This window comes from Priapulus caudatus, unplaced genomic scaffold, assembly GCF_000485595.1.
Source record: "Priapulus caudatus unplaced genomic scaffold, Priapulus_caudatus-5.0.1 Scaffold2894, whole genome shotgun sequence".
Taxonomy (NCBI): Eukaryota; Metazoa; Priapulida; class Priapulimorpha; order Priapulimorphida; family Priapulidae; genus Priapulus; species Priapulus caudatus.
In genome coordinates this window covers 5,167-17,896 of record NW_014579955.1, presented here as the reverse complement: position 1 = coordinate 17,896, position 12,730 = coordinate 5,167, and the positions used below count along the sequence as shown (strand labels likewise).

The 12,730-nt window shown below is 41.7% G+C and overlaps 1 protein-coding gene across 1 annotated transcript in view; it reads right to left on the bottom strand.

Annotated features, from left to right (window-relative positions):
* Positions 1-11,417, bottom strand: part of LOC106819147 (E3 ubiquitin-protein ligase HECTD3-like) — a gene marked incomplete at its 3' end in the record, with an annotated part of 16,024 nt that extends 4,607 nt beyond the window's left edge. Inside the window, exons 1-8 of the mRNA XM_014823803.1 lie at positions 11,105-11,417; positions 4,633-4,811; positions 4,062-4,296; positions 3,471-3,586; positions 3,108-3,221; positions 2,618-2,700; positions 2,121-2,286; positions 1,686-1,767 (exon numbers count right to left, since the gene is read on the bottom strand). Of these exons, the coding sequence (XP_014679289.1) occupies positions 1,686-1,767; positions 2,121-2,286; positions 2,618-2,700; positions 3,108-3,221; positions 3,471-3,586; positions 4,062-4,296; positions 4,633-4,811; positions 11,105-11,404 (1,275 nt within the window). The remainder of the gene's footprint in view (positions 1-1,685; positions 1,768-2,120; positions 2,287-2,617; positions 2,701-3,107; positions 3,222-3,470; positions 3,587-4,061; positions 4,297-4,632; positions 4,812-11,104) is intronic.
* Between the last annotated feature and the right edge of the window lie 1,313 nt (positions 11,418-12,730).

Sequence of the window (12,730 nt, the reverse complement as noted above, 5' to 3'; positions counted from 1 at the left end):
GTACACTAATTAAGGCGTAGAAATCCGTCGACCACACCACAGACGGTATTTGGTCGGTTCTTGTATATATAGATAGCCGGAGTCGGTGACAATTATTGTTGGGATGTGGGACAGAGTTAGAACTGCTCTCTGCTCGTGCGTAAATATAACGCGCGGTTGTTCCTGGATCGAAGAGAGAATTCTGACGATCGCATTCCGCGCATGGCAAACTTTTATTGTGGTGGAATCTTAAACGCGGGCGCAAAGGATTGAACGGGTGGGAGTTTTCCACAACGGGAGCGCGCTGCGCGCACCAGTTTGGCGCAACGGTAGGGAGAACCCTGGTATTATAAGGCTAGTAATGACGAATTTCCTTTGGTTTATTGAACTGGTCACACTTTCCTATTATCTATTCCTGCGTAACATGTAAATGATGAGGATACGCTTATTCCAGTAAGCTGCTATGTACCACGTCGCACAATGGTGTTTCCCTGCCATAACAAACTTTGTCAAAGTTAATTGGCATTGCATGGAGCGATTTACTTCGTATGTGAGTTATTTCTAGGCTGTAGCACTGCGGTTGCCATCATGTATATCGACGAATAATATATTTATAACAAAATGAATCAACAATTTGTGAAGGTAGATGGCGGACTATACCGCTTTGTAGCCTGCGGTATAGGTTATTGACTGCGTTCCCGACTGTTTTGTAAAAACTTTACTCTAATATATGACGTTTGTATCGGCGCAGGGTGGAGAGGGAAATTACCATTTTGCATTAAAGATAATTGTCAATGAAATCTTGTTAAAACACCAGACAAATGTGACACCACAGACTTTTGTCGTTGCTATAAATATGCTATATAATTGCAAACCCTACCTAATTTAATAATATTTTTTTTAAATATCAAAATCCCCCTAGCCCGTTTATTCAATTCACATACCAAAATGGAAGCAAATCCGTTGAACCTGAACTGACTAATGGCAAATTCCTTCATCTTTTTCCAAAAAATTCGCCGTGGCTCGAAAGTACGTCGATTGTGCGTGCTTCATAGTAGGACGTTTAATATGGAGCATAGCAGTAAACAACTATACCCAATTTGCAAATCTATGTGGAGTCAAACAGTTCCTGAGTTCATCTGTTTGACGTGCCGAAATGGTTGACGGACAGGACGGTACGGCACAGACGACTACGCCGACGGACGGACGGACGGACGGACGGACGTACGACGGACGACGACCCATGGCAATAGCTCAGCTTGACGATGTCAAGGTGAGCTAATAAGCACATAAGTTATTGTTTTAATATCTTTAATTTTGAACCTCAGACTGCGGACTCCCTCATTTTGCTGCGAACTCCCTCTTTTTGAAGGTAGGGAGTCCGTTGGACTCCCATGTTCAAAAGTTAATTTCTACCCCTGTAAATGGCATTTATACTAGACAAGATAAATGATCATGACAGGCGTATGAATTTCTTTTTGTTTGCAGTATATTCCAAGTCCAAATGGAGCCATTTCTGCAATCATAAATTAACAATATATGTTATGACCATGCAGCCATATATCTATATATAGGGGATGAGAGTGAAGCACAACTGATTGATAAGAGAATGAGAGAATGCATCGTTTGCAATTATTTTAGTGGGGTTTGTTCATTAATATTAATATTAAAACCCATTAATTATAACATCAAAGGTCAATATTTACCTCTGTAAACTTAAACGTTCCAACTGAATACTGCCACTGGGGTACGATGTAATGAAGCACACTGTCCATCAATGTGATAAACCTGGCACAAGTTGTATGAAAAGTAGAGATCACCATTAATTTCCATATTGAGATCGAGTCTGTACAATATAGAGCCAATTGAGAGGCAAAAAGGCGATTTGAAAAACGCTGTGGCTTTTCACAAACGCACTAGTCATAAAACGACTGGAACACGTCAAGCTAACGTACAGCACTCTGCTTCTCTAACTAGGTAAATCACTGGCACTTCTAATACACATACTACATTACATAGCAATGTCAATCAGTCCCAGAGATCACGAGATAACACACGGCGTTAAATCTGGAGAGAAGTACTCGTGTATTTTGAATACAGTGAATACAGAATTCAGGTAAGAGTGCAATGTATAGCAATACCGTTGCAGAGCCAGTGCTCTCCTGTATAACATTTCTGTGTCGGCATTCTCTAGTTTGGGATAACGTTTGAGGTTGTCCCTGCAGAATAGGTCGTAGCTTTGTCCTATGTCATGTTCAGGAGATGACTTGATTTTGATGCCATGAATTCTAGTATCTATGCCACTATCTGTGAGAAACAAATGTGTAACAGCTAAGATTTCTAACGAATTTAATGTTTACTTATCTCTATATTTCACACTGTTCTCTGTTTTCTATGTTCCCCATTCACTCGTACAGACAAGACTCAAAGTTACACTTTGAGCAAATAATTAGCTTTTAAAGCAATTAATAAAAGCAATTAATTAGCTTATTACAGTTATTATTTATAGCCGTACTTACCATTATTCGCTTGATCACGGAATTTACTGACAATGAAAGCAACCGTAATGCTATAATCATATAATTACTTCTACTTATGGTTTCCTGCAAATGTAACTTAAGTGTGTATTTATACCAACCTTTGCATTCTTTGATTTTAATTTCAACTATGCTGTAGTAGTCAGACATGTTCTCCAAGATGCAGACATCACCAGTGAATGACCTTGCAAAACAAATTAGAACTTTAAGCTTATGCAAGCTTCATTATATTTTTAAAATGAAGTGTAAAGAAAATGTTTAAACAATATCAAATAATCACTACAGGGAACTTTGATAACCCTAAAGCTTATGTGTCCAGGCAAGCTTTTTTGCAGGGTTATTAAACACACAGTGTATAATGTAATGTACAACTATATCACACGATACCTTTAAGGTGATAACCACAGCACATAAAAACGTGCTTCTGTTATAATTATTGCTGAACTAATTGCAACGTCTGGATTATAAAATTCCATTGTGAAGAGCTACAATTTATCTAGCTGCAGATTTCAGGGCATTTAAAAATCTGCAAACCAATTCATAATGGCAAACAAGAACTCGGAAACATTATTCGATAATAATCATACTTACAAATCAACATGAACGTCATTGAGTTTCTTTGTGTTTCCTAGCTCTCCACCCATAACGACCACCTGATAAGGCATGTAGTTGTCGTCTGCTGCATCCACAGCGATGAACAATTTTCTGTAAGTTTAGTATACATTTTGACCATTATTATTACTCGAGTAACAAAAAGGAGCTGTACATTTTTTGTAGTATTAAATTCTTAACACAACTATATGAAAGATGCGTAATGAAGAATTATTCCAATCCCTATCTAGCTGCTTGCCTGTGCCTTAATTCTCTACTTCTCAAAATACTTTATCCTTTTTTCATATATTTTATTGATTACAATTCTCCAACTTAACACTGGGGATCAGGTGACCTACGTACTTGATAATTATGCCCTTCTTTATTGTGAGACGAATCCAGTGTTCACCCTGACTACCGTCACTCTCCCAGCATGTTTCCGGGTCTCCATCCGTTAATCCCTTCACTGGATCTAAATCCTACAGCAAAGGAAGATAGCAAATGAGGCCTACAATAAATTTATAAATGGTGATTAAAAGAATAATAATTATAAAATAAAGAACAATAAGATGAATAGCAGCTGCATAACAGATTAATTAGAGGAATTAATGTTCTATTATTTGTGTGTAAAAATTGTCTTCCCATTGTCACCTGTAATCTGTCAGGATATCTAATTAATTACAACGTCATTTCCATAACCAGCACATATGCACCTATATATGTATTCCCACTGTAAATCCATGTCATTAATCTACATATTACACAACCACCATCAAAGAGCCCCTCTGCCCTTCGCAGCAAAATCTATTCTCGTTCGAATATATTTGCCCCGTTACTGCCAACAACCGATAGCGCCACTCAATATATATATATATATATATATATTATATATAGCTACTCTATATCCTCTAGAGATTCGGTGAAGACTTTCGTCGAGGCCGACAGCACACGTACGCAGTAAGAGGAGACTTCGATGGCGTCGACATAGTTCCTCACGCTGCCGAGGTACTCGTTGTCGCTGTTGCTGTGCTCGCAGAGAAACTTCACCAGCTCCTCATCGTAGTCGACGCCCCACGACGCCGGCGTGTGCCGCAGTCGCTTCACCGCTTCGACACACGATGGCGCCACCACTGCATTGTCGCACCTACCGCGCTTCAGCGAGTAGTGGTGCGTGACCACGTCCTCCCACCTGCGAGCGTGCCAATTAACATAGTCAACCGCTTGTAAAATAGCATGTTGAAGCACAATTAAATCATGACATAAAAACAAGCTACGAGTTATTGTTGCTGTCCTAGGTGCCACTATTATAGCGAGCTTAAAATGACTATGCAATAGTGGATGGATGGATAAAAAACAAGCTTAGACCTTTGGAAAAGTGGCTGAAGCATAGGAGATAGGAGATCAAGATCAATACACACACACGCACACACACATATATAGGTATCATTAAAGTGATATATCCACAACAGTTCTATAATAGCTTGATATATGTATGATAACTTTGAACACAGCTGTAGCAACCTACTTGTTGATGACTGGTGTTGGTCGGCATCTATAGACTATAGACGTCTTAGGAGTAGGTTTATAGACGTGGAGTAGAGGTTCCTCAGCCGAGCCACTCGTGCCAGTACGACAACCAACCAGCAGCAGCCACGCGTCATCAGGGAGTGAGTAGACATCGGTCTCAGCACCACTGGTTGAATACTTGCAACACAAGAGTGAAAACAGTTTGGGTATTATCGCGAGCACATGTATAGTCTGCATATACTATATAGAGTATTCATATAAATATGAGCATACATATGCATATTGCAGTGTTTCCCCTGGGCAAAATGGTCAGCGAGGCGGTAAAATATTGTTTGGTGGTTGCGCAATCTGAGAAGCGAGCAATGCGATCACCTTCTAGGGGGGTGCGGGGAAATGCTCCCCCAAAAATAAAATAAAAGGTGCAATTTGGTGCATTCTAAGCTATTCTAAACACATTATATGAGACTCTTGAATCATTTTTTCAAGTTGTCAAAAGGAACAAACAAGCTTCTGGGAAAGGTTTTACTTTCGTTTTACTCCTCCCCAGTCCTGGGTGCCCCCATGCATAGATAAATGTTGTTGTTGTTGTGTTGTTTTCGGTTTCTTTATTTTATACTGGACTCAAGGGTTTAAATCCACATCAGTGGAAACCCACTCCAGGAATCTGGCTCGGTCCAGTTTTGGCAGCTCTCACGCTTGTTCTCCATGTGACACGATCCAAGGGGTCTACAGCGGAGAGATTCCACTGTTCCCTATCCTTCTTCACAACCTCCTTCCAAGACATCTTCGGCCTCCCACGTCTCCTTACACCAACAATTCGAACTTTACCCACTGTCTTGATGGCACCTGTGGAGCGCTGAACATGGCCATACCAGCGGAGTCTTCTCTCACGTAATAAGACATCAAGGTCCAAGATACCCAGTCTGCCCAGCAGCTCGTTTGAAGGGGCCAAATCCTCGATTGTGACATTGCAGATCCATCTGATCATTGCCCTGTCATTTCGCCGGAGGCGTTGCAAGTCAACAGATTTCACTGCCCATGTCTCGCTCCCGTGCAGCATGGCGCTACGGACACAGGTGCCATACACATGACCACGAGTCCTGAGGGACAGATGTCGAGATGTCAGGACAGGAAGCAGCTTCCGAAACTTCCCCTAGGCGGTCTTTGCTCTAATGATAGTGGCTAAATCACAGCAACCACCCGCCGAGAGAGTATCACCAAGGTAGCAGAAGGAGGGTACCACCTCCAGTTTGTCCTGCCCAATCTGCACCTCTAACAGTGGTCTGCCATCAAATGGGCGGGCATCGCCCATGCACCGCTTGCAACGGAAATCCGGGTCGTCATTGAGTCGGCCTTTTATGCCACTACACTTCTTATGTACCCAGTGTGCACAACCGCGACAGCGGACGGAATTACTCCCAACACCCTTCCTGCACACAACGCAGGGGTACTTCCCGGAGTCTTCCAAGAGGTCAAGTTCAGCACCACAAATCATGATCTTCGTCTTGCCCATATTCACTCTGAGGCCCTTCTCCTCCATGCCAGCCTTCCACACTTCCAGCCTTGCCATGCATTCTTCCAAGGAATCTGCTATAATCACCAAGTCATCAGCGTAGAGATCTTCCCAGGGGACGCCAGCACGGAACTCCCGCGAAAGGGCCTCCAGTACCATGATGAACAGGAGGGGGCTCAGCACCGACCCTTGATGGACTCCCACCTTTACCTCAAACTCCTCCGAGAAACCACCACCGACACGCACACGACTACGAGTGTTGGTGTACATGCCCTGCACCAACCTCACGATCCACTCGTCTGTCCCAAGCTTCCTCATCGCCCACCACAGCACTTGTCTCGGGACTCTGTCGAACGCTTTTTCCAGGTCCACAAAGGCTAAGTAAAGCTTCTTGTTGGCGGCCAGGTATTTCTCCTGCAGTTGACGGACAACAAAGATACCATCTGAAGTTCCCCTGCCCGGCATAAAGCCAAACTGAGATTCATCAATCGATATCAGTTGCCGGATAGAATTGTCCACCACTCTCTCCAGCACCTTCAAGGCCTGTTCAGTCAGCTTTAAACCACGATAATTACCCCTGTCTAGAGCATCACCCTTACCCTTGTGCAGGTTAAAAATATGCTGCCGCATATCCGCAAAGTTACAAGTGCCTAGAATCTTGAACTATATACAGTTTAGATTGCTTCTAGATATCCAACTGAATAAAAATTGTCGACTTCAGTGCCGAATTCAGTTAACAGCTTTGATTACGTGTGTGTCAGCAGGGCTCAATTTTAACAGTCGTCCAGTCGTCCGTGACGACTGGATTTTCTCTCGGGCAACTACAAATTGCTTCCGTGGTTGTCCGGTGTCCAACCTCTATAAAAAATTTATATTCATAAAGGCGAGCGCACACCTACCCAGAAATCGGTCCGATTAAAAAATCTCTTCATCGTTTGTAAAATCGGCTCAGCGCGACGCCTTCCGATAAACACCCGCACACCTACGATAAAATTGGTTATTTTGTCGATGGTAGGCGCAATTTTGAATGTCATGTGACACGGGCACGTTCAGCTATTGGCGGTTCCAAAAATCGCTTCAAAATAATCGGTTCAAAATCAAACATGTTTGATTTGGAACGATCACCCGATAAAAATATTTGTAAGTAAAATCGTCTACAAATGAACGCGCACACCTACCCGATATCGGCTGATTTTTATCGGGCCGATCAATCGCGTGAAAAATCGGCTGGTGTGCGCCGGCCTTAATGCGCACGTTCATTTTACATACGGCCAGAGTTGCACAATACGCTGCAAACGTACATGTCTAGACGCATTGTCTGGCTTGCTTGATACAAAGTATAACATCAGGTGTTTAAAGTGTGTACCGCGAGTTTTTTGGCTCAGAAAAACGAAATATAGCAGAATATAGTCTCACCTGACAGTGGAAATATCACTGATTATACCAACATTCAAAACACCGAAGATTTTATGCAGTTATAGCATAGAACAAGTGCCGCGGAGCGACAGCGCTCATCTAACGTCTACTGCGGTGACTCTTGGTGGAGTGTGGGATTCTAGTAAACCCTGTTAGTCCCAAATGTGTTCACATACACGCCGAAACAGTGGAATGCACAGGATGGTATCAGCAGAACCTTCTCAAAGGAATGTTCGTTGGATCGTTATGAAAGTTGCCACGAGATGGCGCGTACGTTTAAGTGTCTTCAGATTTTAGATGGAAGCTCCCATCGTACGTAGTAGCAAACAACTATTGCAAGACAGAATAGGTAAGCACTCATCCATATACCTACGCAAGCCTACACGGCTGCAATAGAGAGCTGCCACCTGTAACCAATTAACGCAGGCAAAAAACTACACAGTACCACCACCACATATGCACTGGCAGTGGCCACTGCCAGTGTGCATACTGTTACATGTAACATACTGACAGTACAGAATGACATAAGAAATTATACGATTTAAGGAGCATAAACCTTCTTAATCACCAAATTTAGCTTTTTTGAAAATTTCACTGTGACATTGTAGCCTCATACATCCAGACATGTATAGATTCTACTAGCAACCCGGCAGTCAAATTCCTTTCTAACAGACAGTAAACAAAATCCATGTTTAACCCTCCTCTGAGGGTCAAAAGGTTATCGACACTTACTCTTCGCAGTCAGAGAAAGTAGATTTCATGGTCCTTTCAATAAAGCCATAAAAAATTAAAAATGACTAGGTCACGCGCTGAAACAAAAAAGTTTTCACATCGCTCCGTCAGACCATGTCCTCAGAAAATGTCTAAAATCTGCCCTGTGCCCCATTGACCTTTGACCTGTGACCTCCAATTTCGGCACAGTGATGGCTTTTCCTACCATGATGCTATACACCGATACCACGAGCCTAGGTCGAGCCGTTTGGATTTGTGCCGCCAATTCTGCATTTCCTCCTATACCTTAAGTTAAGGAGGGAATGTTCCCCCTTCTTTTACACCTATTGACCCCCAGCTTAGACATCCCAACTCGTTTGACGATCCTCAGGACGTCCCGAATATCGGATCCGTACGTGTCGAGCGGTTAAGATTTGTGCCCAACTGTTGACGGACGGCGGACGCACGAACCGGGACGGGACGGACAATCGTGCGATTCTACAAGCTGCATCTGACTTCGTCAGCATGAGCTAAAAATTTATTTGACCACATTATACCAGCAATAAATTTCCGAGTAGTGACTCTCAAAAATTACAAATGGCGTCTCAAAAAAGCGAACATAATTAAAACAAAAAGGGCGTGCATTCTGTTTAATAAAATATTATTGGGTTTTTATGTCAATAATTCAGAGCACTTTCTGTCATTGTCATTCCCCCTTGTTATACTATCTGACAGGCAATCCACAAGCTTCTCTAATAACAGACTTTACGTGGCATTAGTACTACACTGCTGTTTACGCTAGTATGAGCGGCCTGTGTTTACACTCTGACCTGATTTCTACGGTGCTGGTATGATGCTGCACCGTGATAGATGTTCTCGCGCTACCACGAGGAAAATTCGAGAGATGGCAACGGTAAACAGAAACAGAACACAAAATTGTTAATCGTGCATGATTTCATTGGAATTTGGTGAATACGAAAGTTCCAAGACATTTTATCGTTACTCTAGACAATTGCTGTTACTCAAGCAATAACGTAGGTAGATCATGAAAGTGGGAAAACACTAGAAAATTCTCGCGCGGTACACACTTTAACAACACAATGTTTCGTGTTAATTTTTCAATTTTTAATTTTTAATTTTCAATTTTTAATTTTTAAGTCACTCATCTGTGACTTGACACAGTGTTAGTAATGTTAGTAATGTTAGTAGTGTTATAGTTAACTTAATGTAAATGTTATGAAATAAATTTCATGCAACTTTTAATTACTATTATTATACGTCATTGACCCAGCAATCATTTACCACATTACAATATTTTATTCTCTCATATAATGAGTGAAACAATGCGAATGGCCATGTTGCTGTCACTGCAATACGTACAAAATGTACATGATTAGGCATTTTGCTTTACAGCACTGAGCGATCACGTGAGCAGAGCGCATGCAGCACATGTTTAAATAATATCCGGACAACCAAAACTCTTGAGGGACAACCATATGCTACTCTCTTGGTTGTCCTTGACAACCCAAAAAAAAATCTTAAAATTGAGCACTGTGTCAGGTGTCACTGGTTGTGCCCTCACTCTCCACGATAACCCCTGTGACATATGAACTTATTGTTATGCGGTCATAAAAACACTGGGCTACGCTACAGGCTGCAATCGATTTCTTAGACTGTCACGAGGTTTTGTTTGTGTGGCGAATCATGCGTTGAGGGAGTTCATGCTCTCGGCTCTAGATGTTTTGGATATCCCGTCTACGTTCAGGAACATAGCGTATTTAGAATGCTGTTTACGTTTTATTGCTCCCGTTTACAAGTCTGTCTAAACTGCTGTTGCGATAACCGTAGTATTTCAGCGTAATATGAGGGGAAAAGTTGCCGGTCTGAGGCACCAGCCAGTTTCGCATAGATGGTGCCGAAGCAAAAACTTGGTGGCTTGTGTGCCCAACTTGGAATCTTGCACAAACTTGGAATTTCAGCGCATCCGCAGTTTGGGCAACCAATCTTTTGAGATTGGGCAAACATATGTATATATTAGGATTTCAAATGTTATAATCATAACTATAAGTCGTATACCTTCTTTCCTCAATGTGTTGGCACCTTTGTATAAATATTAAAATGATTAAATAAATATTGGATAAGATTTAATATGAGATAAATCTCTTCCTAGTTTGACACGCACACCACACACTCGCTATGAGCGGTTGTTGATCACCAACTGTTTTCAGTTTGCCCAATCTGAGATGGTCAGCCAAACTAGGGAATCCGGAGTTTGGGCAGCACAATCGCTGCCACAATCTCGAGATTGTGCAGATTCCAAGTTTGGGTACAACAGCTTCGGTCCTCCGGGTCGGCACTAATTTGGAACGCTGTCAATAAAGTGTAGTTTATGATGGAAAACAGTGATTTTTCGCAGCAAGGCGGTTTTTGATAAATTTCTGCGTGGCGGGTGAGATTTGAGTGAGGTGGCCGCCTCACTCATGTCAATGAATTTTGCGATCGCGCTTTCCTACCTGCTATATATATAAGGTAAGCTGCAACAAGTCGCGCCGGCGCTAAAGCAATGGTTGGAACGTAGGATTTGACGAATTTGCAGGAAACTGTCGGCAATAACAATAATAGGTAAAAGAGAGTATAGAAACATTAAGAATTTGGTAGTAAATAGATTTCGTATTTAGTTAGCATTATATTTTATTGAAACGCTTCAAGTGCCTGTGACGCAGCTTTAACAATATAATATTTTCAATTTCAACCGCTTTAGACTACATAGTTCTAACATTAGATTATCCTCAAGTTCTCATATGTCTATAGTTGAACTCGTAACTATTACTTTTAGCAACTTAATCCACTGTCCTTCGTTGTTACAGTATTCCTCCCCTGATGCATAAAATGTCCAATGAGGTGTACATGGTAAGGGAAGCTGATCACATGCTCTCGGACTGGACTTGCACGGTTGGGAATGTAACAAGAACTTTCCAGTAAATTGAACTCCTGGCTTTAACCTATATAATAACTCTTTTGGTACATAGCAGAAATGTTCGGGTAAATCTGAGTTAGTGCTAAAACATTCTATACACTCCTTTAAACATTTTAACCGAGCGAATACACGACGATTCTCATCTAATTTCATGACTTCTTCTTGCTGGAGGGTAGATGGTCACACTGACGCTTTACGCAGTCTTTACATTGTTAGTTACTAGGGTGAAGAAACTTGGGACCAGTCTAGCTTGACATGCCCCAACGCGCAACCGGTAGTTAGATGCGATATGATATGACTACTAGGCACTTTAATTTAATTTTTTTTTTTTTTTTAGGGTTAGGGTTAGGGTTTAGGTTAGGGTTAGGGTTAGGGTTTTTTTTTTTTAACTGCCGGGTGCCCCCAACGCCAATATTTTGCAACGGAGGCACGACATACTACAATAACGGATGGTCTATTGTCATAAACTCATCATGGCAGAAAATGATTACGATTTTGATGATCTGGAACCATTGGAGCAAAGTTTGAAAAATGTTATTGAACAGAAATCGTTAAAATGGATATTTGTCGGTGGGAAAGGAGGTGTTGGAAAGACAACATGCAGGTGATTACTTAAGATGGACAAACAGTGACAAAGTAGTTATGATAGTTTAAACTCCGGTGACGGCTGACGTGTGTATTCGCACAGGCATTTGGCGTTTGCCGATTTGGAACTTAACTAGACCAATAAATTGCGCCCTAAAATTTTTTATATTCTGATGTTATTTTATGGCCCAATAGCCTTCAATAGACAAAACCTGTGAATTTTGTCGTGCAAAATGCACAGTGAAGTGAGAACAGTGAGCCCCATAATATACTTTTTGATATCGCGCGCATTTACTAAAATTTACACCCCAAATTGAGCAATGCGAACTCATGATTTATCTTGTTTATGATGATCATGAAAATCGCATCTTTAAAGAAATACCAGAAGATACGACATTTCTCACCGGCCAATGAAATCATCGCTGTCCGGTGCGGTTCAATGCAAGATTGCCAGTTTTGTTTGTAGCGAAGTTTGCGTGATTTTTATGTTGTGATGTGTCAGAGAATACTGCATGACAAGTGTTTTGTAATGTAGGTAAGATGTTAATAAAGCGACGGCTTTAGGTATTTCTTTGATTTTCTAGTTGTTAACACGGAGCCATAATTAGTTGAAGAAGGTTGTCCTGATTTTGCACGCGCGCAAAATTCACAGGTTTTGTCTATGGAAGGCTATTGCCGTATTGGGCCCTAAAGATAACATCGCGAATATTAAAAATGTTTTAAGGGCCACAATTTATTGGTCTACTTGGGAACCAGTGCTTCGAAAATTCACGTCGGGCCCGTCGGACCCGCCGCCGACGTTTCTGTCCGGCGCTAACAGCTTCTTGATATAACAGGCCCGCTGATTCTCTTACAAGCTATTTAATCACCGTAAATTTCGATAACACTGCTAGA